Below are 25,619 nucleotides of genomic sequence, written 5' to 3'. Positions count from 1 at the left end.
GTCCTCTGTCAAAATTCATTGAAGCCTGGATTTCAAAGTTGCTATGAAACGGCATTCAAGAAAATATTTTTGCGTGAAAAATGTTATTTGCGGCTATTATTTACGTTGACATAAATTATGAAAACTTATATCTTAGATTTAATGTTTTGATAAGTTTTTATTTTTGTCTAAAATCTTAAATAGGTTTCTCTTTTCAATTGACCACCAAGTTTTTACTATGACGTCAATTAAAAATATACTGTCAGCATGTTATTTCAGAATCTCCTAATCGATATTTGTCCAATTTAATGACATGGACTTATTTGAGATTTTAGAGAAAAATAGAAACATATTCAAATATTAAACTTATAAGCATTTGAATCTTGACAATGTCATGTTAGAAGAAAAATATCTACTTGATGAGCATGCGAGATCAATATTAGCTTTTATATAATTAAAATTCATAGTAAATAAATAAATATTCATTTGTTAATTATATTTTATATTTACAATCAACCATTTAAAGATGATATGATATAACTTTTAACTGACACTTTTCCAAAATATTAAAATAAAAGTTGTAATTTGATAGTAAACACAAATCTTGACTAGTACGTAAAATTGGCGTTAAAAAGGGAATATTTAATGGAATTTGAAGAGTCAAGACTCATCAAATTATATTATCACCGAACTTAATAATTTTACATAAATTGGAGCTCAAAATCAAATAACAAGACTATAAAAAAGTTGCACTTTAAATACATTGTAATAATATAACTAGCTTATATTTGAGGTTGTTCCTATAGTTGCAGCAGAAAAACATTAAAACGAGACAACAGCGGTTCACATTTTGTTCAAGAAATGTTGTAATTCCCCCAACTAGTAGTTTATCAATGAAATTATATGATATGCTTTATTCCCAAAATATAGCTTAAAAGAGAAACATACACGATCAAATATCAAACCAATAAGGGAAAACGATGCAAATGAGAAGAAGCAAAACATTTGTCAGTATGACACAAACCGTATGAACAGACGAAGCCTTTTACAAGGTCAGTTTAGTTAGGAAGCTGCCTACACATATCTTTTTATTGTATACTTAAGGGGGATAATTCATAATTCTTCCCTACTAGTTCGCAGCTTTTCTTCAACACAATGCATAGACAACATTCCACTCCTCAGTTCATCAAAAAAAGTATAGGCCTTTTAGAATTTACAAAGAAAGGTTATCATCGAGAGTGGTAGCTACTAATAATGTACCCTCTCTTCATTGAAATGTAGGCTCTCAATACCCCTAAGAGTTGTCTCCAAATTCTTTATATTCGATGTGTTTCTGCCAGAGGATGTACGGTTGTGCTCAGAAGACGTGATTGCTGAACTTCTCTGGGCACCAGGAACAGACATTTTACGAAGTGCTCCCTGACTTGAATCCAGAGTTAGAGGACGAGAAGCCTCAGTCTCACTGCCAACAACTACATCACGGGATTCTCGGCTGCCTGAGACAGCACCTCGCCTTGCAGATCCACTTGGCCGGAAAAAATTAGAGCTTGACAACTGATAAACCATAGATATTCATGAGTAACACAAAAACTAATTGCCATATGAACAGATAAACAAGTATAACCTCAACCTGTAAGATATATCAAATATGATTAGAATTTTGAAATTACAAGGCAATCACAAAAAGAAAGATCAGCAACACAAACAAGAAAGGGTCTATATTGTTTTAGTTTGCCGAGAATTACATACACTGGATGATGACATTCTCCCCCACAAAACTCTAATACGAGTCTGAAGAATCTAAGTCCAGGGAATGATGTATAAAATGTCTAACATAAAGCTGAGTTTTGAATATTTACGTATTTATTTCGTGCTTCATCTGTAAATAAACGCAATACAGCCTATACAGTGTAACCGGTCATGACCAAAATAAAAAAGATGCAACAAAATGTAGCTTCGTAATTTTCTCTAGGATAAATGAAAAATAGTTTCATATTCTTTTTTCCTTCTAAAGCAAACCCATATCCTGATAATAACAATTCCCTTAACCAAACATGGTTTGACAAGAATATAATGTATTTAAAAATTCTGAAAATTAATGCATAAAGAACCCATCATCTTTAAACTTTCTGCAAGAAATATGATGACATCACGGCACAAGTAACAGCCATGTCACAAATGAATACACGCACCATAACATCTTTAGATTGGGTTGAGTCATATGTAACTGGGCCCTTTTGTCTCGATAACACGCCCTCATTAGCAAAAGGTACAGGGTTTCTCCTACGAGTAGGATCTGATGAAGACCAATTATTATGCCTACCATCCTCTCCACCTACAAAGAAGACGCCCCATTAAAATAAGCTAGAGTTACAAATCAAAAAAGAAAAACAAGGTTGAGTCAAATGACAAATTAAAAGGGACAAAAAACGTCACATTATAACTGACAGATTATTGAATGGTTACCACACTGTAACAGTCTGTCTGTAAACATCTCAATCAAGGTAAATAAACGATAGATCAGAAATATGGAGCCAAAAGAAAAATCATACCTAACTGTCCATCAGCATTTGCAGCTAGTGGTGGCACGCCTGAACTTGGTCCAGCAGCAGGACCCTGCAAGGGTCACTTCCACTAAATTAACCTAATCTCAACAATCAATCAGCTAATACAGTGAGATAGCATGTTATCGAGCTTACAATAGCACGGGCAGGGGCAGTGGCACTTTGAGATTGCTGATATTTCAAAATGGTCCAATCAAAGACATAATCAAACTGGAACCCTGGTGTAAGATGTAAACAACAGCCCAAAAAAGGCATATAAAAACAGTCATTTGGTTCCTATAATATTTTTATCAAGGAGCACAGAACATGATACATCGCAAAATAAAACAAACAGAAGAACAAGGCTCAAACCTTCACGAATGAAAAGGTCACGCAGAAGTCTTTTCAAATAAGCATAATCTGGTTTGTCATCAAACCTCAGTGACCGGCAGTAATGGAAGTATGAAGCAAATTCTGAGGGATAGCCACGACAGAGAGACTAACAAAAAAGCAATCCACAATCAGATATGATTTGGAACCAAAATATGGACATGCGATATTAAACAAAAAACCTTCTTAACTACACAATCACACCTCAATAGAAGTAGAAACTTTCTTCTCACTAATCTTCTCGTACTTCTGCTTCTTAGTACCAGCTTTCAATCCCTGCCAAGGCAGACTGCATAACATCCAAATGAAAAAAACAGTACGTGATAGAAATATAAAAAATTAAATAACCAAGGAGAGAGGCTAATGACCTTCCTCTTAAAAAGTACATAAGAACATATCCAAGTGACTCTAAATCATCCCTTCGGCTTTGCTCTATAAAAGCATGAAAATGACATTGTCAGGTCCAAATAAATTGTCTTCCACAAAGAAATAAGATAGGTTACTGATCAAGAGAGACATTAGAGCATACCAATTCCCAGATGAGTATTCATACTAGCATACCTAGCAGTTCCTGTCAAATTCTTGTTCTCTCTGCAAGCAATTAGAAGGAAGTCAAATAAACAGAAAATCATTTAAGTACAGAATGCAACAGAGAGACACAAAAATCAAGTTCCATCTAGATATTAATTTAAAAAATTTAGAGACTATGTAAATTGATAATATAGAAATAAAAAATAAAGACTAATAACAAATCATTGAAGAGAAACTCATAAAACTCGAGTAAGTAACAGAAACAAGTCATTGTTGATAAAGAAACGCATTCACAAATTGCAAGGACACACATTGCTATTGATAGTTGGAACACAAGCATAGAAGGTTCCAGTGCAAGCCGAATTAGCTTCACAACTTTCAATGAGATCAATTCAAAGCTGCTATTCTTTAACAAGAAATCTCACATAAATAGTTACCAATTTTATAATATCCCGATAAAGGATTTTCCATAACAGTAGATGCGCGTCCCTAAAAGTTGGAACCTGTTTGAAGTTGAACTGTGCAGCGATAGTTAATGAAGTCAGATAAATGTAAAGTACCTGTATGGGATATGCTGATGTGTAGAGGTGTCTCTATATTTCTTAGCAAGGCCAAAATCAATGATATACACCTAAAATGAGGCAGATGTGAAGATGATACATCAAATATACGACATGATAAAGAATTAAAAAGCAACAATTAACTACATACTTGATTTGCACGCCTTCCTAAACCCATAAGGAAGTTGTCTGGTTTGATGTCGCGATGTAAAAATGATTTGGAATGAACAAATTCAACTCGATTAATCTGTAAGCAGTTAAAAATGTATAAACAACATCACTTAAGGTGGGTCAGAATTAAGAAAGATGTCTCCGCGGTAGGGAAAAACCTACCATCTGATCAGCAAGCATAAGAACAGTTTTGAGAGACAATTTCCGACTACAGAAGTTGAATAAATCCTCAAGACTAGGGCCAAGTAAATCCATCACGAGCACGTTGTACTCTCCTTCAACACCGTACCATTTCACATTTGGAATCCCATCTGCCAAATAAAAATGGCCAACCAAAAACATTTAAGCTGAGTGAGCATCACAAACCAACAACAAATAAAAATTTCACAAAGACAATTTCACCAAGAAGAGAGCCTACTTCCTCCTTGCAGAATTTTATACAGCTTCGATTCATACAACAGTTGAGGGTGCTTGGTTTTCACACTTTCCTGAATCAAAACCAAAATAAAACAGTAAAACATCACCCCGCACTCAATAATTTCAATCTTGCAGCAGAAAGAAACAAAAAACCTTAACTTCCAAGCATTTATTAGCGAAAATTAACCAACGAGGCCCGTGTTAGAAAACAAACTAAAAACACAAAGGAAAAGATATTCGATATCCTATAACTCCAATTTCAACTCTACAATACAACGTCACTGAAATTCTCCAATTCCTAACTTCTGCAACTTCTTAAATTTCTCAGCAACCAAACAGGAGTAGCAAAAAACAAAGATGTTAAACTTTTTTTTTTTTTTCAAATTAGGGTACGTCGTAGGTCCAAAAACTCACAAGCTTAATCGCAACCTCTTCATTCGTCTGAAGATTAGTTCCTGCGGCAACACAAGCAAAATAAGCAAAACATATTAAAGAAAATAGGAAAATTCGCAGTACATAAGCAAAAAACGAAAAGCAAGTGGAAGCAGAGCGCACCGAGATAGATCTCTCCGAAGGATCCGCTGCCAATTTTCCGACCGAGACGGAACTTGTTCCCAACTCGAGTTTCCATTCGGCCGAAACCCTAAGAGGTTTGGGAAACTGAAATTTGGAATTGGAAAAGCAAAAGCGGAGTGTAGCTAGCTACGAGTTGAAGTAGGTCATGGGAGAAGAAGAAGAGGGCAAAATCGGAAAACGAGGAAAAAAGAAGGTCAAAATCGGGAAAGAGAAACGGATAAAAGAAAACGGACATAGAGAGAGTGAGAATGATGGTTGTGTGTCACACGCTTACTTACCCTCCTCAACCTACCAGCTCTTTTGTTTTCTTTGCAAGGATGAAACGACGTTGTTTTGGACGTTTAATTCCTTTCTCATTTCGGGAATATATTTCCATTTCTTATATTTGTCCCTATTCTAAAAAATAGATAAAATTATCTATCTATTTAGAATTTCGAGAACATAATTTTTTCTTTTGTATTATATATTTATTTAATTTTTAAATAATTATATGTGTGAATAGACGGTGTAGATGAAAAAAAAAATGTACAATTATTTTATTGAAATAAAAATTACTATATTTCTTAATTTTAGGAAAAAAAAACAAATAAAAAATAGATGAACATTAAATTTATATATCTTTTATACGATGAAGGAGATGATGTAAAACATTAATGTTATAACAATTATTTTTATTGGATGTAGTTTTTACCTGTCATGGTGTAATTTGAATATAAGTTAATTATTAATTTTTAATTTAAACCACATTAAAAATTAAAAATAATTCTTTAAATATTAAAATCAATATACAATATATTTTTATTATATTAAAAAAATGTCTTTTATAAAATTAAAAATAAGTAATAAAAGAAAGTTAAGGGGGATAAAATAAAAATATCAAAATATAAAAACTATTTTAATAAAAAGAAATTAAAAAAGTAAAAAGTTAATTCCCTTAAAATAAATTTATTCAAAATACTTTTCAAACATTTATGGTAGTTGAATAAAGCAGTAGCTAATTTATTGGCTTATTAAAAATATAATTTGTTTTACGTTTTCCTAAGCAAATTTCAAATTCTAAGATGAGAATAAAAGAAGTGGTTTGAGAAAGGTGATCTATTAATATTAAACCTGACTAAGTCAAATTATTCTAGAGACATTAGTCATCGTTTAAGTCAATGGACATCTGGTATTAATGTGTGGGATAATTTGCTATCTGTTCTGGAAAAGTAAATGCAAGTAAAGAAGATTGTTTTCTTCTATTGTTACACTTGCATAGTTATTAATGTGTTAGGCCTCTTACTGACATTATTAATGTTTTCACAAAAATTCCCATCTTGCAAATCTTGCACCTCTCTTTCTTATTCTAAAGGTAAACTTTTATGTCTAAGCACATATAATAAGAGCAATAAGTGCAAAAAAATGCAATAAAATGAGTTGGAAAATAGGAAGGGTTGAAGTCAAGGATGTTGAGGATGTAAGGTTGGGGTAGGTTTCAATGAAATTTGAATGCCTGCCAACACAAAAGCTTTCAATTCAACCACTGACTTCGTCAATTAGACCATATTAGGCTTCTCGATGACGTTTTTAATTAATGCCTGCAACTTTTATTTCTGTCAGGACTTCTTCAATGATAGAAATTTAAACCTCCCTTCACCCACCAATGAGATAAACACAGTCAATGCGAAGAATTTGAATAGTATAATGAATACACAGTGGACTTCATCCATTTTGGAAGAAAATTTGGGGATTCGATGTTCTAACCAAATAAAACTATTAAAAACCCTTAGCTCAAGAAGAGGGGGGGGGGGGGGGGGAATACTAACAGTACAACTTAGCTGTTTCACTTCTTCAAGGTCAATTGAATCATAACCATGTTGTAAGAGAATTGCACACTGACACTTCTACGTAAATATGTTACATACAGCAGCAACTTCCATACTTTTCGGTAGTGAATGGGACTTTAATTCACCCCATTGAATCAAACAATATGAAAAACCCTAAAAATACCCAAAACTGTTAAATTATGTATAGTGTCACGATGGGGCAGTAATAGTCATGGAAGATTGCTTCTTCTGCAGCCTTCCTTTCAGTTGCCTGATCTTTGCTTCCACTCTTGCGGTAAAACCAATCTTGGTTTCCTGTCTGGCTTTAGAACGCTCCCTTGTCCACATGTGTTGGTCTTCAATATCCTTTTTGTAGTACTTAATTTCTTGGATAATGTGATGATCCATGGGATAAAAACATCTTTGGTAGGAAATGTGGACAAAATAAGGAAGATTACAAGTAACTGTAACTAAAATGGTTGTTATCCAATAATTAGGCGCAGGACCAAGAGCTTCAGCCAGTATTTGGTAGGCACTCTTGGAATATTCTGGAGTAAGCATTCCATACAATACGAGAAAGATGTACCAAGTGGATATGCTTCCCCATACAAACAGGTGCTGAATCCATGTAAAGTGGCTCATTGTCAACGCAATCTGACAGTTGACAGTACAGACGATGCAAGTGAACATAGTGGTCCCAACAACAGCCATGTCAGCTACCTGGCCATCACCACGAAATGCTTGGTCGTAGAAGATGGTGACGACAAGAAAGAAGATGATGAGTGAGGAATAGAGACCATTGCCCATCCATCCCAATATTCTATACCAGTCAAAGAATAAATTCCTGGGTCCTTGTTGATACAGTGCAGGAAACTGGAAAGCACAACCAACATGCTCTTTGGTAAGTTCTATTATTCTACTATCTAAGAAACACAGAAGACATTTCAAGAAAACAAACCTGTAAACAAACTTCTGATGGAACATCTTGTTCAAAAACACCGAGTGAAATAACAGGTAATGATGTCAGAACAACATTGAACAATATCATATACCAGTCGTCATAAACTGATTGACCAGAGAAGCCTGTGAAAGCCTCAAAATAGAAGATGGTGAGGCCAAATGTAATATTCTTGTAGAAGAAATAACATATCTGCATGAATTAACATAACACTTTAGAAAAGAAATACAGGAACCAATTTGGAATAGTAACATACAAACTAAAACTATTATTACGTGATTCTCTATCCTATGCAAAAATGTGACATTAATGATTAAGATGATCATTAATGAATTACCATTTGTGCGATTCTCTTGTAACACCAATGTCCATGGACTACCAGAAGCCTCTCTAGAAATCGAAATTGGGCAATCGCAAAGTCACTAGCCATCACTGCCTGGAAGAAAGTTGCAGGCTTGAGTCTACAACTTGCAGAAATTTACAAGATTCCAAACATAAACATAATGTGCATTTTGTTGTCTTGCAAGTATGGAAAAAGACAACTATCGGGTGTACACGGACCAATTATAGTTTCTGACCAAACTATATTCTACGTGAGATTAATTATGCAAACATCATTTTGGAATCAAACAAAGTTGCCAGTTCAAAATATCTTCTATGAACTACAACAATAAATGTGGACATTTAAATAGTTGATAATCCCTATTTCAGCCCATATTCAGAAATCAGAACAAAAACTTGTCACAATGAACCAAGCTAGTGTTTGCGTATACTTACAATTAGCATATAAGAATTAATTGATAAGAAACGTTGGTTAATAAAGATTTCCAGTGCTTGTGTTTTCTGACAGAACAGCAAAAGCAAATAGCTTGCAACTCATTGCCCACGTGACATTAAACATTTTAACTTTTAAATACGATTAGAATTCAAACATAACTATATTAATATTAAAATGGATGAAAGACTAAAAAGTAGCGTAGTGCTAGATGAGTTTCACATTAAGTGTCACCTTTTTCTTCGTTTTATAGAAGAAATTAGTCTGCAAATAACTATTAGCAAAGCGAGTCTAACCTTTTTCTCACTTAATAGAAGAAATTAATCTTTAGGTAATCACTAAAATGCAAAGAGAAGTCCACTTCTCCACTGCATTAAATAAGCACTAATCACAATACAGCTAATAGGAAGAATTGAAAAGAAGCCTGGTCCATAGTCTAGCTCGAAAATAGAGCCAAAACATGCAAAAAATACACAAGAGCTTCTCTTTCTCTCTCTAAACCCTGTTATTTTTAAAATATTAAAATAACATAAAACTATAATTTGGTTTTGTTTCTGGAACACAAGATATGGCACTGCAACTTGCAATAAATGTTAAAATCAAGCTATCATTCACGGTGATAGTTTAATGACATCATTGTGCTTAAAGAACCAGTCCTGTAAGCCACTGACCTGCATACCTTCCACCCCACTGATTCCAACACCAATATCTGCTTCTTGAATCATCCCAACATCATTTGCGCCATCACCTATTGCTAGAGTAGTCTTTCTAGTACCTTGTTTCACTAACCTTGTTACCTGACGCCAAAAGACGAAGGTGGACATCATAAAACAATTAACAAGATTATTTTTCACAGTTGATACATCAACAAAGATTAGAAAACGCTACCAACTGCATGACTATTGTGCACAACCGTACTCATGGATCCATCTAAACTTAACTTGGATCTAAGTTTTCCTATCAAGCTCAGGAGGATCCATGTGTAGTCATGCACAAATTTAACCCCAATAAGCACCTGCATAAATGTGGCAGAAAAAATCACAACTAAAAGCAAAAATTCCTACCAGTGCCTTTTGCTTGGGAGACACACGACAACAGATGACAGATGCACAATCAACTGCCAATGCCAAAAATTGGTGCTTCATATCATCTTCTAAAGTATATGTCAGAGTTTTCCCATCAATAATTAATGCAAATGCAGCATGAGGATCCTTCTCCAGTTTTATCATTTGGGAAGCATTGGTGAGTTGGTTCGAAATGTTATCCTTGATGGCCTGGGGTGTTAAACAAAAGAACTAGGCCTAACATCAGATGAAACTCAAGTCCATAAAGTAAACTCCTTTATCCTTTCTCAATGACAAAAGGTACCTGTTTGACATCACTGGGTACAGTATCTGTGACCGGAGTAGTTATACAGATCTGCTTCATGCCCTGTCGAAGCAAACTGCAAGCAAATCTGTACCACAGAAACAAAACAGTTTCATAATGCATTTTGCAAAGGCATTATTGAACAAGTTAAACCTTAATTATTAGAACAGGAATTAATTTCACAAGGTCAAATGATTTGTGGTAGACAGACCCAATGTTGATTGCAGTTTCCATCTTATCACCTGTCAACACCCAGATCTTAAGACCAGCTTGAGCAAGATTATCAATACATTGGGGAACCTGCAGAGAACAAAAAAATTAATTTGGTTGAATATTTGTCGAAGATAAGAAATATCGACTATACAGAATGACAGGGCCCACCCCTTTCTGCAGTTTGTCTTCCACAGCAGTAGCCCCAACAAGAATCAACTCTTTTTCCATCATATCTGATACTCGCTCAAGCATTGAATCTCTTTCAGCTCCAACAGATGCTTTGGCTTTCTGAAATTCATTATTCCAAGCCGAGTATTCTTGCTCCTCAAGCTTTCTATAAGCCAGGGCTAGTGTTCTCAAACCAGCTTCTCCATAATCATTTAGATGCTTGGTAGTAGCCTCTAAATACTTTTTTCCATTCTTTGACATGCGATCAAATATGATACTGCATAAGCACGCAATAAAATAATTGATGTCAAAGTTTAAAGAGAGATGCTGAAGATATCTAAAAGCATTCATGTGGATGTGACGTGCACTTTAGCGACTTCTTTCTTTTGGAAGCAGGAAATTGAGGTGATTATTCTAATGCATGGAGCATTTTAGTGGTGATAAACAAGATTAAAATTCACAGGCTTGAATGTGATTTCGATTTCCTTAATTCTAGTGTAAATTTTGAGATATAGGTCCTATTGGTCATTAACAATGACAAGTAATGAAACTATAGGCACAAGGCCAGAGTAACAGATTCTGCAAGCTAACCTGTCAGCCCCTTTGCACATAAGAAAGACAGTGCCCTCCTCATCACGCACGATCACTGACATACGTTTTCTTTTACTAGTAAAATCCAGCAGATTCAGAAGTTTGTACTCTCTGTGGAATTCACCCAAAAGTAAATAAGTAGGGGCAAATCGTTTGAAAGAATTTAAAAGCAAAAGCAAATTTTGGAACTTCTCTGATTCAGGCTGACCTGGACGGGGTAGTAGAAGAACATAAGATTTTTTGTGAGTACTGACCTTTCAACCACTTGTCTAGAAGCAGAAAACTTTTCACGAACAAAAATACTTGATTGAGTCCTTCTGCAAAACTCAAAGCCAAATTCTCTTGCTGCTACAAGAAAAGCCCCTTCATCGGGTGACTCAGCTTCATATGTATAAACACCAGTCTCCTCATTCAGCTCGGGAATGGCGGTGTGGCAAACTGCTAGGATTCGGAAGAACATCAAAAGGTCGTCAGCATTGGGCTCTTTCAACCAATTACAATTCATGAGACGGTCATCTTCGAAACCAAATCCCTTTATGGCATGCTTTTGATCCTCGTCACCTTTGGAAGTGACAACAGCCTCCAGTCCAATTTCTTCATCTTTTTTAACATCATCCCATGAAACTCGCACTTTAGCCTTAGGCAGGGGAAAATTGGAGAGATCTGAATCAGGTTCCTCACTATCAGAAGCCATTTGCTTTGCTGCAGCAAGTTCAACATCACTGGGGCGCACACCATATGCAATACCAGCAATGGAGCACTTCAAAAAGTCCATCTGATTGCAGGTCAAAGTTCCAGTTTTATCTGACAAGATAGTATCTACCTGACCCAACTCTTCATTCAAATTTGATGTCCGTGCATCAGCTGGAGTTCCAGTATCGTCATCATACATTTGAATGTCTTGGTTGATGAAGGTAGCCTGCAAAACCTTTACAACCTCGATGGAAACATAAAGTGAAATGGGTATCAAATATCCATAAAGAATGAGCGCAGTAATCAGATGACTCATTCCAGCCACTCCAATTTTCTTGGGATCATACTGGTATTCTATATTGTCCGGCCGTAAATACCACCAACTTGGGGTTTGGTACTTAGTCTTGATGACAAATCCTATGGAACTAATAACAGATATCAAAATAAGGACAGTGAATAGGGTGTATATAATATAATCCATCTTCTTTTCTATTGTGCTTCGTTTGGAAGGAGATTTTGTAGAATTTTGCATGACTTTGCTGTCATGACCAGTGAAAATGGCCACCCCATAGATGTACTCAGTGTTCCTGAGCTTAGAATCTCGGAGAAGAATTTGATTAGGATCAAGAGGATAAATCTGGCGCTCATACTCTAAGTTTCCAACAAATGTATAAAGATTCGGGTTTGGGTCTTCACAACGTATTGTTCCAGTGAAATCTTTAAAAACTTCGTCATTGTCTAGATTCAAGGTAGACTCCAAAGATCGTTTCACCTTCAAGTTTGTCTCACCATCTAAATTCATAGTCTCCACATAGCATATCCCATCCTCATAACTCGATGACAACAGAAGCAAATCAGCTGGAAAAAATTGATCCTTTTGCACTTTTACCACATCCCCAACCATAATGTTCTGCCACGACCTGGGACCAAACTTACCATCGCCTTTATGACGATTAACCTTTCGGCGATTAACTTTGACATCCTGAAGGAACCTACGAGAATCTTCCAATGCTTCCTTTGCCATACTGAGCCCTACAACAAATGCCAAAGGAGCAATCATGCTCAGTGGGCTAAAAGGTGAAATTGGAGAGGCCGAGAGACACGCAGCCAAAAGGAAGTATATATTAGCAACCCTACGGAATTGTTCAAAGAGTGCCTTGGGGACAAATGTAAGAACATTGTACTTAGTCGTGGATATATCATTCCTGCAGTAATATAGAGGCTTCCTTTCATGAAGAAGAGGCTGATTGCAATACACAGTACGCGAGAACCCGGGACCTTGAAGTGGATGAGGTGTGTCCTCAAGAGTAGAAGGCTTAAGGCAACCAAATGTGTAAAGATTGCTCCTCCGGAGCCTCGCCCTTATCCTCCCCCGTGTCATTTAACCAGAATTCAGCTCAATGCAGAGTTATATTTAACTTAACACATTCCCAGCAACAAGGAAACCCAAATCTCTTGAACCATCAACCTGCCCCTTGTCCTCAATTTGTTCTCTTAAAACCTACCAAAACATACACAACCCAGAATTATTCCCCAACATCACATAAACACTGATCATTGCCTGCATACTACGAAATCCACAACAAATTATAAATCAAAAGTGCATAAACTCAATCCCAAGAACAAGAAACCGAATACACGCAAACAATAAAATGTGAAACCAAAAAAAGTACAAACATTCCAACATAAATTCAAATTCAAACCCACGAGATTCTCTGATGTGATATATATATTTATTTCAAATAAAAAAAAAAATCTAAAAGTTAAGACAGGAATAATATAAAAAAAAAACAAACAAAGAAAGACGAGATCCTGTAACACACTCGTTCCTTTCCCCGGGTCTGCGAAATCCAAGAATTCAAATCGATGAGCTAAAGAACGTCAAGTCAGCGTCTCAGACAAGAAAATGCGTTCAAAAAAGCCGAAAGAAAAACCAACGTGGTTCACGTTGAACTTTATTCTATCTTCTGTTTCCAAATTTTCCTAACGACAAGAATGATCCAGCTAGAGGCGTAAGCAATTATCAACAACAATGCCAGCTAATTGAAGATTCAGTGCAACCAAATCCACCAAATTGAATAGAAAAAAGAATTTTGAGTTTGTCGCAGTTAAAAGAAAAAGAAATAAAAAAATGACACGCACCGAACGGGAGGGGCCCGTTCATGCTGTGCAACGAACGTAACAATGCAGTAAAATGCAAAAGGAAAGGGAAGAGGAAGCAGAGTCACGCTACGCGTGTTGTTCGTTGCAGATCGTGGAAGGAGACAAAACGAAGAAAGAGAAAGAATAGTGAATGAAATCGAAAGATAGAAGAAAAACAAAGTTTAGAGAGAGAAAGAAAGAGAAAGAGAAAATCTCACATCACACACACTCTTTTTCTTTCCCTCCTCTGATGCCAGCAATTTTCGCTCCCTCGACACATTTATATTTTTTCCCTCTTTTTTTGGGTTTGGGTTACAAATAGAATAGGAAAATATGGCTTTTATTTTATTTTATTTTATTTTTGTTTTGATTATTCTAATATTTATATAATTTATCATTTCTAATTTAAATTTTTAATTACGAAAAACCATGTTTAGTTGTCCTACGTGGCAACCCCTGAATGCAACTTTTCCTTTTATATGCTCTGCCACTAACTGCAACGTAGGTCAGAAACTGTAGTATAGGCAGAAATTTAGGTGCAATCTAAATGCAAAGATAATAATAATAATAATAATAATAATAATAATAATAATAATAATAATAATAATAATAATAATAATAATGAATTAGTAATAAAAATGAGAAAGTGTCTTATTCTTACAAGGAAGTCTAAAAATAAGCAAAAATCAAAAACTAAGGAAAATAAATAAATAAATGAGACTTGTCATTTATTATAAATATTAAAATGAAAGTTGCCGTTTAAAAAAGTTATCTCCGACATTGTACTTTTTTTCAAAACAGAAATAATGGTCCTCGTATCATATACGTATTCGAAATTTTAAAATAACAGAAGTTGGAGCCATTACCGTATTTTCTTTTGTCGTAAGTTCATTCCTTCGTCAACGAACAACAGCTAATAATATATTATGAAAATTAAGATTATTATTCAAAGTATGAGACAAATATGAAAATGAGTAATTTAAATTTTAGATGATATTATTTAGTATTTACTTTTCATTTTTAAGAATAATTTATTTTTAAATTTATTATCTATTATTTATTATATTTAAATTATTAATATATGATGTCTTAAAGAAATTTACTTTCTTGCATGGATTACTGTATAGTATTTTAAATGTAATATCTTATAGCTTAAATATTAAAATAATTATTTATCTATGATGGCTATTATATTACGTTATATCATTTTTTTAATATTATCAATATACTATTGTCTTTTTTTTCTCATTCTTATGGAATTCTAAAACACAGCGTTATTTCATTAAAAATCTTAGGTAACTCAAATTTGATGTAACTTCTTAATATATTCTTTTAGATTATATTATTAGATTATATTATTGGTATGGAATGACTAATCTTGGAGACATTGTGGTTTTTAGAAGTTAAAATGACATTTCATACAATTTCATCGTAACTAAGAAACGTGTTAGTTAAACAATTTCTTTAAGTTAAACAGAGATATTGAATAAATACACTTTTAAAAAATATAAGAGATTATTTAATGTTTTAAAGATTGTTTTCATTTAAATTAAATAACTAATCGGTGGATTAATATTTAATTATCATAATTAAAATCAAAATAGTGAAAATCAATCATCCCTCGAGTTGGCTTATTTAATTATATATTTTTTTTCAATCTTAAAAAAATTACAATTTTTTATAATTAAAATCTAAGTAAAATTCAATAAAATACCATCCGAAATGATATTAAAATCAAAATACAATCTAAAATTATAAAATTACAATTCAATTAGAATATATTTAAAGATACAAGAGCATTTACGACTTTTATTTTTTTAATATTTATAATTTATAGGTGAGACGGTGAGTTAATCTAACTTACTCTAGATTCAATTGTAATAAGACAGGTTCTTAATTAATAAGTAGAGATTTTTTATATGTAAAAAAAATTATAATATATATATATATATATATATATATATATATATATATATATATATGATAAACATATCTAAACTAATTATTAATGATCAATTTATTAAATTTTACAATCAATATCTTAACAACTAATGTTAGAATACTAATTTAGTAACCACTTCAAAACTTAATTAAAAAATTTTTGTTTATAAATTAATTATTATAATGATTAATTATTTTTTTCTGGTCACTATTTAAACATTTTTTTGTAGTAATTATTCAATAACACAAAATTTATCATTAAAATCAATGAACTATTGTTAAATGGTTGAGATTAAATAAAAACAAAATTGAAATATTTAAATAAAAAACAATTTTATTTACTAATATTTGTTATATTTTTAACTGAGAAGGATTAGAAACATATCTACGTTCTAATAAATTTGTAGTTGTTTTGGTATGAACAAGCTAAAACTTTATTTCTTCATCATTTTCTCAGAAAGTAGTGAAACATTTTTTTTTTCTTCTTAATTTCTCTAACAAAATAGAAAATTTCTCGTAGTACAGAAGATAAAAGCAATGAGAGTAAATATACCACATTCACATACGCATGCACTTGAAGAACAAAATAAAATAAGGTAGAATACTGTAACGTATGATGCCTTTTAAGGTAGAATGGTGGAAGGAGTGATGACTTGACTTGTTGGAGCATAAAGACGTCAACGAGTGGAAATGGAATAAAAAAAAGAGCTTGATCCGATTGTTCCTTGCTTGCATTGGCAGTGATGAAATGAGTTCCTCCACGAAAAAGCACGACGTGTTCGTCAGCTTCAGAGGAGAGGACACACGAACTAACTTCACTAGCCATCTTTGCAAAGCTCTCGAATATAAATCAATCGGAGCTTACATAGATCGCCAGCTAGACAGAGGAGAAACTGTCTGGCCGGCACTTGCCAAAGCAATTCAGGACTCACGTGTCTCAATTGTTGTTTTCTCCGAAAACTATGCTTGTTCCAAATGGTGTCTGGAAGAACTGGTGAAAATTCTTGAATGCAGGAAAAAAATGGGTTTGGCAGTTATACCTATCTTTTACAACATAGATCCATCAGACATAAGGAATCAGAAGGGTACTTACGAGAAGGCATTGACAGAACTGTTGGAATCCAATGAAGAGAAAGGGCCAAAGTGGAAAGCTGCTCTCACTGAAGCAGCCAATATATCTGGATGGGACTCTAGAACACATAGGTAAGCAAGTAGCTTTCTCTATTGTTTCACCTCTTACACTTCTTTCTCAACTTCATACGCTAATGTCTTGTTTTTCTCTTCCACTTTCCCAATTTTTGTTTGTACTTGAACATAACTTTTGAAGATGTTTCATGTTGTTTTGTAGAGTTTTAATGTTGTTACTTAAAAGTTACACTGACTAGTTGTGATCTTTGATTGATTGACAGGGTACATTTTTTTAGGAAATTATACGTTTTTTTTTGTTATCCTTTTCTTGAATTTCATTCAATACCCCTTTTTCCTCTTGAGAATCTACTCTAAATTCTTTAACTGTTTTCACAACCTTAGCCTGTTATACATTATACTATCTTCTTTGAACAGTCTGGAAAATATTATAATGTCCACACTTGCACGAGTGATTGCTGTAAACTTTCAGTGTTTTACATATTCACTTTCCCTCGTTAATATTCCCCTTTGGTGATTTCTTTCATATTTTTGTTAGGGACGAAGCTCATGTCATTGAGAACGTTGTCAATGATGTATTGCAAAAGCTTCATCTGCGATGCCCCACTGAATTAAAGGGCCTTGTTGCAAGTGAAGAAAATTGCAGAAATATAGANTTATTACTAAAATCGTGTAGGGTCATTGGAATTTGGGGTATGGGTGGAATTGGTAAATCCACCATTGCTAAAATCTTGTTTGCTAAGCACTTTCCCCAGTATGACCATGTATGCTTTGTGACCAATGCAAAAGAATATTCGCTGGACAAGCTTTTCTCTACCATATTGAAGGAAGAGGTTTCCGAAAAAAATGTCGTAGGGTCATCGTTTCATATGAGGAGACTCAGAAGTAAAAAGGTTTTCATTGTACTTGATGATGTTGACAAGGATAGTTTTGAGCCATTGGAGTATTTATGTNGAGANTATNAAGNCCAGNACAGTGATAGTAAACTNGTTATAACAACAAGAGATAGGCAATTGCTTGTTGNAAGGGTTGATGCGATATACGAGGTTCAGAAATGGAAGAAAACAGAATCTCTGAAGCTTTTTTGCTCAGAAGCCTTTAAGAAAAATTGTCCTGAACGAGGTTATGAGAGTCTCTCAGAAAGTGCAGTTGAATATTCTGGTGGCGTTCCATTAGCCGTTAAAGTTTTGGGTTCATATCTTCGTTCAAAAGGTNNCAGTTTTTGGNAAAGNACTATAAGAAAACTCANCNTNTATCCTAACGAGANAATTCAGNAAGTGTTAGAAATGAGCTACACTGGATTGCATGATCTAGAAAAAAANATNTTTCTAGACATTGTNTTTTTCTTTAGAGAAAAACAGANANATCNANTNACAAGGATACTAGATGCCTGTGGTTTTGAAGCAACTAGTGGAATAGAAGTTCTCGCAGACAAAGCTTTGTTAACAATTTCATATACAAACATAATACAAATGCATGACTTGCTGCACCAAATGGGTTTGGAGATTGTACGTCTAGAATGTACAACAGATCCTGGCAGACGTAGTCGCTTGAAGGATAGTGATGCTCATGAAGTGATTGAAGAAAACAAGGTAAATCAATGCTCTGGTGACTTTTTATAAGACAGAAATTTGCAACTAATTTGATACACTTTACTTCTTTGGTGTTTGTCAGGGAACTGATGCAATTCAAGGAATAGAACTGGATTTGTCTCAAGTTGAAAATTTACGTTTGCGTTCTGACACCTTGACAAAGATGAAAACCTTAAGATTTCTGAGATTCTATAACTCCTCAGGTCAGAGTTCTAGGAATACATACATCGACCTTCCTGCAACTCTTGAGCCATTTTTTGATAAGCTAAGGTACATTGAGTGGATTGGATACCCTTTTGAGTGTCTTCCATCACCTTTTTGTGCAAAGTTTCTTGTTGAGATTCACATGGAACATGGCAAAATTAAACAACTTTGGCAGGGAATCCAGGTAACTAAAGAATGATATGTATGTACACATTTTAAATTTTTTTTGTGGATTTTTTGTGATGCCACCTTTTGAATGTTCACAGGAACTAGATAATTTAGAGGGAATTAACCTAAGTGGATGCAAACATTTGGAAGAGTTTCCAGATTTGTCTAAGGCGCCGAGACTTAAATGGGTGAATCTCTATTGTTGTGAAAGTTTACGGTATCTTCACCCATCTGTTTTATCCTCGGCCACGCTTGTTACTTTGATACTGCATGGCTGTACAAAACTCGAGAGTGTTAAAGGCGAAAAGCGTTTAAAATCTCTAGGATATATCAATGTCAATGGCTGTTTAAGTCTAGAGGAATTTGCAGTGTCAATAGTTTCAATTGAAATATTTGATTTGAGCAACAAAGAAATCCCAATGTCAGGCACACCAGTAAGGCGAAAGGGAAAACTCAAGACCAACAAAATATTGAAGGAGCTGATGCTATCTAATGGTCGACGACTTGGGAAGGATTTGAATAACTGCAACCTACCTTCCATGCAACATTTGTACATGCTACAGTTAGATCGGTGCAATGTGACAAACTTGCCTGAAATCATTAAGAANTCGGGAAAGTTGACATTTTTGTCCTTGGAGAATTGTGACGGGTTTACGCATCTGCCAAAGCTGTCATCCGGCATCAATTACTTACGTGTCATTAACTGCACTTCACTGGTGTCAGTGTCAGACTTAGACAATTTGGCAAATGTAATGTACGGAAGTAGTAGATTCATTACATTCAAGAACTGCTNGAAATTGGATGAACATTCATGCAAACTTATAATGAAGAGCGTAAAGTTAATAATGGTGTGTGCTGCATTTGACAACCTGGTGAGAAAATCCAGTGACGTCCACGACTACAGTTATAACAGTGTTGAACTTTGTTTGCCAGGAAGCAAGGTCCCACAAGAGATTAAATATCGGAGCACAGAGTCCTCCATTACCATTGACCTTCCCAAACTTTCCAACTTGAGGGGCTTCATTTACTCTGTNGTACTTTCTCCATCTGGTGAAATGAAGAAGCATGACACCAAGATTATATGTAAACGCCACTTGAGAGAAAATACGAGGGAATCATGGGTATATAGTGATATCCAGGGCTTGAACACCGATCATGTTTATATNTGGTATGATCCATTCCACTGTGATGGCATTCTCAAATATAATGAGCCAAGTGTTTGTTTTGAGTTCTGTGTTACAAATGATAAAGGGGAAGTTGATGACTCTAAGTGTATTAAAGAGTGTGGTGTTGGCCTTATAAGTGTTTCAGAACTGCCGAGTGTTTTAGAAGAGTTGGACTGGCACTGGGATAAGAAGAAGGACTTAGTGAATAGAGTGAAATTGGTAACAGGACAAAGGATAACCTTAATAACATCAATTGAACAATCCGATGAGAGGAAGAACCATTTTTCTGCTGTGGAAGAGATTATCAATTCTACCCACAAGGAAGTCAAAACTGATTCTGGCACAGATTGTGGGCAGAATACTACAAAATCTACAAATGCGGTTAGTCAAGAGTTCTTATATGTCGACAAGATTTCACAAACTTTGCCCTCCATTTACTAGAAATCTCAAAAGATACAAAATGTAAACTTATTGTATGATTATTTTGATTTTCAATTATGTCACTACTAAATTATTAGTTTTTGCAGGTCAAATATAAAGAAAGTGGAGAAACGGCAATCAAACAAGATGCAACATTGCCTGAAACTGTTGAGTCAGAGTTAGACAAAGAAAATGAATCTAAAGAAAAGTCAAGTAAGTAGTTATATGTGAGCATACCAATTGTTAAACCATACAACTAATTTATGCCATGTTCGTTCATAGATCTTCATGTATGATAGGTTTGTTAATAGAGTTATCTTAAAAGTCATATCAATAATGGTTTGTAGTTGATTAATATAAAATTATTGTACATTCTCTATAGAGATGGCCATGGGTTTTTATACACATAACATACCTCTATTAGTAAGAGACCTTTTAGAGTGGTACTAAAGACAATTCCGAAAGAGTCCCACCCAAAGTGCACAATATATAATTTCAAGCATGGAACTTAATCTATAATTATGCCATTTTTTTCAAATGGGTGATATTTTCCAAGGTGGATGGGTGATATTTTCCAAGGTAAACACAATCTGAAATTGAATAAAATTACATCTACTACCCGTGTTTTTTGATTAATTAATAGAAATGGTATATGAAGTTATCTCATTGTATGTTACGGGAGTTTTATATACAAGGTATTCACTGGATGCATATAAGGGTGACTTGTATCTTTTTGGTTTACTTTATCGTTGAATTCATTCTTTTTCCCTACATTTTATTCTGCATTTAACCATAAAATCTAAGCTCGTAGTGATGGTTGAACTAGAATCAGTTGAAGACAACAGAGGGAGTAAAGAATATTTTTCTGGTGTCAAAGAGAACATTGAATATTGTGCTAGCAGAGCAACCAATGCAACTGCTGAAAGAGGTCCCAAAGAAAAATCTACAAAGTCTACGGAAACTGTAAGTATTTTCTTTATAAAGAAAAACTCAGGTATATGAAATTTCCAAGATTAACAGCAGAACATCAATCAATATAAAATGATAGTTGATATTTGCAATATAAACAATCTTCTTCAATCATATATGACTAAGATAATCATAAAACAACCCTGTGAGAATGATGGAAACAATTAGTGGAGAATTTGGGGCTAATCCTACCTAACTAAAATGGATCTCAATAAAACTTTCCAAAGCAAATGGCATAGCAGTGACTGATAATAGCAGCCTGTTCTGGTGCAAAGGTTCAAAAGGCTTGATTTATGCAGTTTCACCGGTTCCTAGTGAAACCAACGCGAAGATTTATACTTAAACTAATTTCCAGCTCCAACAACAGACCTTGCTTTTAGCACAAAATTAAAATAATTTATCCTTTTTCAAACACTTTGAGTTTCTCCAAAGTCATCTTTAACAACGAGAGACTGATATCCCTTGTGAAAAATTATATGCATATGCCTTTTTACCAACACCAAGATTTCTAATAAATTTCAGGTAATCATAAAGAGTAGGTTTAAAACAAAGCATTAGAGATTGTATTACCAGTATTTCTTATGTATGTATTTAACTTTGTTAAACTTGGCCATTCCAATTTCACAGGTAGCTTATGAACATTCACAGAGGTTGGAAGAATCGATTAAGCAAGTTGTAGAAATTCATGATACAGGCAACTCTGTTATTAAATACTCATCCTTGGACCTTGAGAATTGCCTTCAACAGTCGGATAAAAATCCATTTGCAATCCTTGACTTACTTTCTAATGAACTATCCCCTTCACTGAAACAATCAAGTGATGCTACAACCCTCCTCAATGAGTTCCGAACCTTAGTGTTCTCTACTTCGTTGCTGAAGAAAATTCCAGACCAATCCTATCAGCAGCAAGTTACAGAATCACTACAGAAACTTCACACTTATCGTGGAAAAATTACAAAAGAGCAAGAAGCTGGTTTAGACACATTTATAGAGCTCTACAACAAAGCTGTCGACATTTCTCAAGATAAGATGTTAACCGAGGATAACCAAGCAAAACTGGCATCTGAGAAGAGAGACTTGTACAACAAACTTGAACATTCTAAACCGAAAGTTCAGCAGTTTGACACCACCATCTCAACTTATAAATCTCAGAGGGAAATCCTACAAAAGAGACAAAGGGAAATCCAGGAAGCTATAAAAGAACTTGAACAAGAAAATGAAGCCTTGGAAAAGGATAGCTCAACACTAGAGGTTCTATACTCTGAACAACAAACCAAGAAGAAGGAAACACTTGAATCAGTGAAGTGTATTTCGATTTCTGTTGTTCAAACTACCAAACAATTAGAAGAACTTGAAAAGAAAAGATTGAGTTTGGCTTCAGCTTACGAAGGCCTCGAAGAGCCATATCAAAGAATGAAGACAAAACCCCCATTTTAGTCTTCTTTCATGAGGTCTTTTCCTTTGATGCAATTATTATTTGAATCATCGCATAGATAAGTTCCTGGCTGTAAATAAGTGTGATGCGTTGAAGATGACAACTATTTGTATGAATGATGTATGAGGTTTCAGTTAGTATTTGACTTCAAGTTTTAATGTATTTTGTACTGATTGATTCAAAATTCTATTAGCTTTCACAGTGTTTAACTTTCAAAGTATACGAGTAAACAATCTCTTTTTGTTTTCTGATTAAGAGTGCTACCTCCTTTCACACAATATATATAGAGATATAAATATAATATATTGACCTCTTATCCTTTCATATACCAATTATATAATTAAATATATTATTGTTTTATTCTGAAATTTTATTCATATTTATTAATACATTTAAAATTATAACAATAAAATATTTATTTTATTTTAAGAAATTAAATTTTGAGTAAATAAATATTTTTTATTATTATATTTTTAATTCTATTATTATTCATTATTATTATTCTTATAAGAATTATTATTAGAATGAAAGAAATATTCATATCATATAATTTATACATTAAACTTGAAACGGGAAGTGCTTCTATTTTTAATTCCCAAAATTGAAAAATGTCAGATGTGATTAACTCGTGTTCTACATTTAGATATTAAGATATTATTATAATTTATTTAAATTTAGTTTTAATAAATAAATATGTTATTATTTTAATTTTACTTTATAAAAATGCTTATTACAATAAGTTGTTCCCCAATTTACATCGTTATTACAAATTTCTTGTCTAGTAACAAGCACATTCAGTCAATGAAGAAAATCCACAATGTTTAAAAAGTTATCTCTTCAAATAAGTAGTTATGTTTTCCAAAAAGAAGTAATCTCTTTTGGAGTGGTAAGAAGCTGAAATATAAATGTAAAAGAGAGTTTTTCTTAATATCATCTTAATGTATTTCTTTGTAATAAAAATAGACTTTCATGACTTTTATGTTATTTTCTTATACTTTATTTTGAATAGTTGATCATCTATACTTTGAGTTATCTAAATATCAAAATGATATGAACAACTTAGTTCATATCTTTTTGTCATTCTACTTATCTTTAATGCAAATTTGGTGTAAAAAAAAACTAAGAAATTAGAATTTTCACTCTAAAACTTGTTTTAAAAAAATTAGAAATATTGATATGATTATTGGAGTTATGTTAGAAATATATTATTTAAAATAAATGCATTGGGTTGAGTTTTGTGAAATCCAACTTCAGTAATTAGACAATAAAACCTTAATTTAGTAGTTTTGAATACTTTAAATTTAGAAATTATCACAACTTTATGATTAATCTCTCCCATTTCTATTTAACCAATGACTTTTAACTCAAACTTACATTGATCGACATAATATAATATAATATTGAATACTTGGGGAAAAAGGAAGAAAACAGGTTGACTAAACATGTTGGAGCATAATGAAGTCAACGAATGGAAATGAAATAAAAGAAGAGCTTGATCCGATTGTTCCTTGCTTGCATTGGCAGTGGCGAAATGAGTTCCTCCACGAAAAAGCACGACGTGTTCGTCAGCTTCAGAGGAGACGACACACGAACTAACTTCACTAGCCATCTTTGCAAAGCTCTCGAATATAAATCAATCGGAGCTTACATAGATTGCCAGCTAGACAGAGGAGAAAGTGTCTGGCCGGCACTTGCCAAAGCAATTCAGGACTCACATGTCTCAATTGTTGTTTTCTCCGAAAACTATGCTTGTTCCAAATGGTGTCTGGAAGAGCTGGTGAAAATTCTTGAATGCAGAAAAGAACTGGGTTTGGTAGTTATACCTGTCTTCTACAACATTGATCCATCAGACATAAGGAATCAGAAGGGTACTTACGAGAAGGCATTGTTGGAATCCGATGAAGAGAAAGGGCCAAAGTGGAAAGCTGCTCTCACTGAAGCAGCCAATATATCTGGATGGGACTCTAGGAAACATAGGTAAGCACGTAGCTTTCTCTATTGTTTCACCTCTTCCACTTCTGTCTCAAGTTCATACGCTATAACGTCTTGTTTTTCTCTTCCACTTTCTCACTTTTTGTTACTCACAACTTTGTACTTGAACAGAACTTTTGAAGATGTTTCATGTTGTTTTTGTAGAGTTTTAATATATAGTTACTTAAAAGTTACACTCATTAGTTGTAATCTTTGATTGATTGACAGGGTACATTTTTTTAGTAAATTATACGTTCTATCCTTTTCTTGAATTTCATTCAACACCCCTTTTTCCTCTTGAGAATCTACTCTAAATTCTTTAATTGTTTTCACAACCCTAACCTGTTATACATTATACTATCTTCTTTGAACAGTCTGGAAAATATTATAATGTCTACCCTTGCACGAGTGACTGCTGTAAACTTTCAGTGTTTTACGTATTCAATTTCCCTCGATAGATTCAAAACATGTCGTTAATATTCCCCTTTAGTGATTTGTTTCATATCTTTGTTAGGGACGAAGCTCATGTCATTGAGAATGTTGTCAATGATGTATTGCAAAAGCTTCATCTGCGATGCCCCACTGCATTAAAGGGCCTTGTTGCAAGTGAAGAAAATTGCAGAAATGTAGATTTATTACTAAAATCGTGTAGGGTCATTGGAATTTGGGGTATGGGTGGAATTGGTAAATCCACCATTGCTAAAATCTTGTTTGCTAAGCACTTTCC

At 33.9% G+C, this 25,619-nt stretch overlaps 4 protein-coding genes across 7 annotated transcripts in view; 2 read left to right on the top strand and 2 right to left on the bottom strand.

Annotated features, from left to right (window-relative positions):
• Positions 1-938: 938 nt before the first annotated feature.
• LOC106774189 (casein kinase 1-like protein 2) lies at positions 939-5,460 on the bottom strand. The gene is made up of 15 exons (XM_014661090.2): positions 5,446-5,460; positions 5,147-5,293; positions 5,006-5,046; positions 4,593-4,662; positions 4,337-4,485; positions 4,155-4,250; positions 4,004-4,074; positions 3,442-3,503; positions 3,281-3,344; positions 3,117-3,201; positions 2,895-3,021; positions 2,679-2,761; positions 2,532-2,595; positions 2,172-2,314; positions 939-1,533 (listed from the first exon to the last, which is right to left on the bottom strand). The coding sequence occupies exons 2-15, from the start codon at positions 5,220-5,222 to the stop codon at positions 1,228-1,230; spliced, it is 1,437 nt and encodes a 478-aa protein (XP_014516576.1). The 5' UTR covers positions 5,223-5,293; positions 5,446-5,460; the 3' UTR covers positions 939-1,227.
• A 1,180-nt stretch (positions 5,461-6,640) lies between these two features.
• Positions 6,641-14,182, bottom strand: LOC106774218 (probable phospholipid-transporting ATPase 4). Of its 4 annotated transcripts, none has more exons than XM_014661130.2 (11): positions 14,099-14,182; positions 11,300-13,239; positions 11,046-11,156; positions 10,455-10,731; positions 10,285-10,373; positions 10,074-10,161; positions 9,770-10,000; positions 9,377-9,502; positions 8,268-8,366; positions 7,931-8,122; positions 6,641-7,845 (listed from the first exon to the last, which is right to left on the bottom strand). In XM_014661130.2, the coding sequence occupies exons 2-11, from the start codon at positions 13,117-13,119 to the stop codon at positions 7,183-7,185; spliced, it is 3,696 nt and encodes a 1,231-aa protein (XP_014516616.1). In that variant the 5' UTR covers positions 13,120-13,239; positions 14,099-14,182; the 3' UTR covers positions 6,641-7,182. The 4 variants fall into 4 exon arrangements, with proteins under 4 accessions (XP_014516616.1, XP_014516614.1, XP_014516615.1 ...); XM_014661128.2 differs by lacking the exon at positions 14,099-14,182 and adding an exon at positions 13,881-14,092; XM_014661129.2 differs by lacking the exon at positions 14,099-14,182 and adding an exon at positions 13,562-13,874.
• A 2,282-nt stretch (positions 14,183-16,464) lies between these two features.
• LOC106774029 (putative disease resistance protein At4g11170) lies at positions 16,465-23,138 on the top strand. Its single transcript, XM_014660832.2, has 7 exons — positions 16,465-17,024; positions 17,506-18,559; positions 18,642-18,947; positions 19,030-20,478; positions 20,625-20,730; positions 21,329-21,480; positions 22,114-23,138. Exons 1-7 carry the CDS (start codon positions 16,570-16,572, stop codon positions 22,921-22,923), a joined length of 4,332 nt encoding a protein of 1,443 aa, XP_014516318.1. The 5' UTR covers positions 16,465-16,569; the 3' UTR covers positions 22,924-23,138.
• A 1,248-nt stretch (positions 23,139-24,386) lies between these two features.
• Positions 24,387-25,619, top strand: part of LOC106773080 — a 6,372-nt gene continuing 5,139 nt past the window's right edge. Inside the window, exons 1-2 of the mRNA XM_022786279.1 lie at positions 24,387-24,898; positions 25,407-25,576. Of these exons, the coding sequence (XP_022642000.1) occupies positions 24,453-24,898; positions 25,407-25,576 (616 nt within the window). The 5' untranslated portion in view covers positions 24,387-24,452. The remainder of the gene's footprint in view (positions 24,899-25,406; positions 25,577-25,619) is intronic.

The sequence above is a fragment of the Vigna radiata genome, chromosome 9 (genome assembly GCF_000741045.1).
Source record: "Vigna radiata var. radiata cultivar VC1973A chromosome 9, Vradiata_ver6, whole genome shotgun sequence".
Taxonomy (NCBI): Eukaryota; Viridiplantae; Streptophyta; class Magnoliopsida; order Fabales; family Fabaceae; genus Vigna; species Vigna radiata.
Note: the sequence above shows the minus strand (reverse complement) of the source record. Positions and strands in the feature narration are given on the sequence as shown.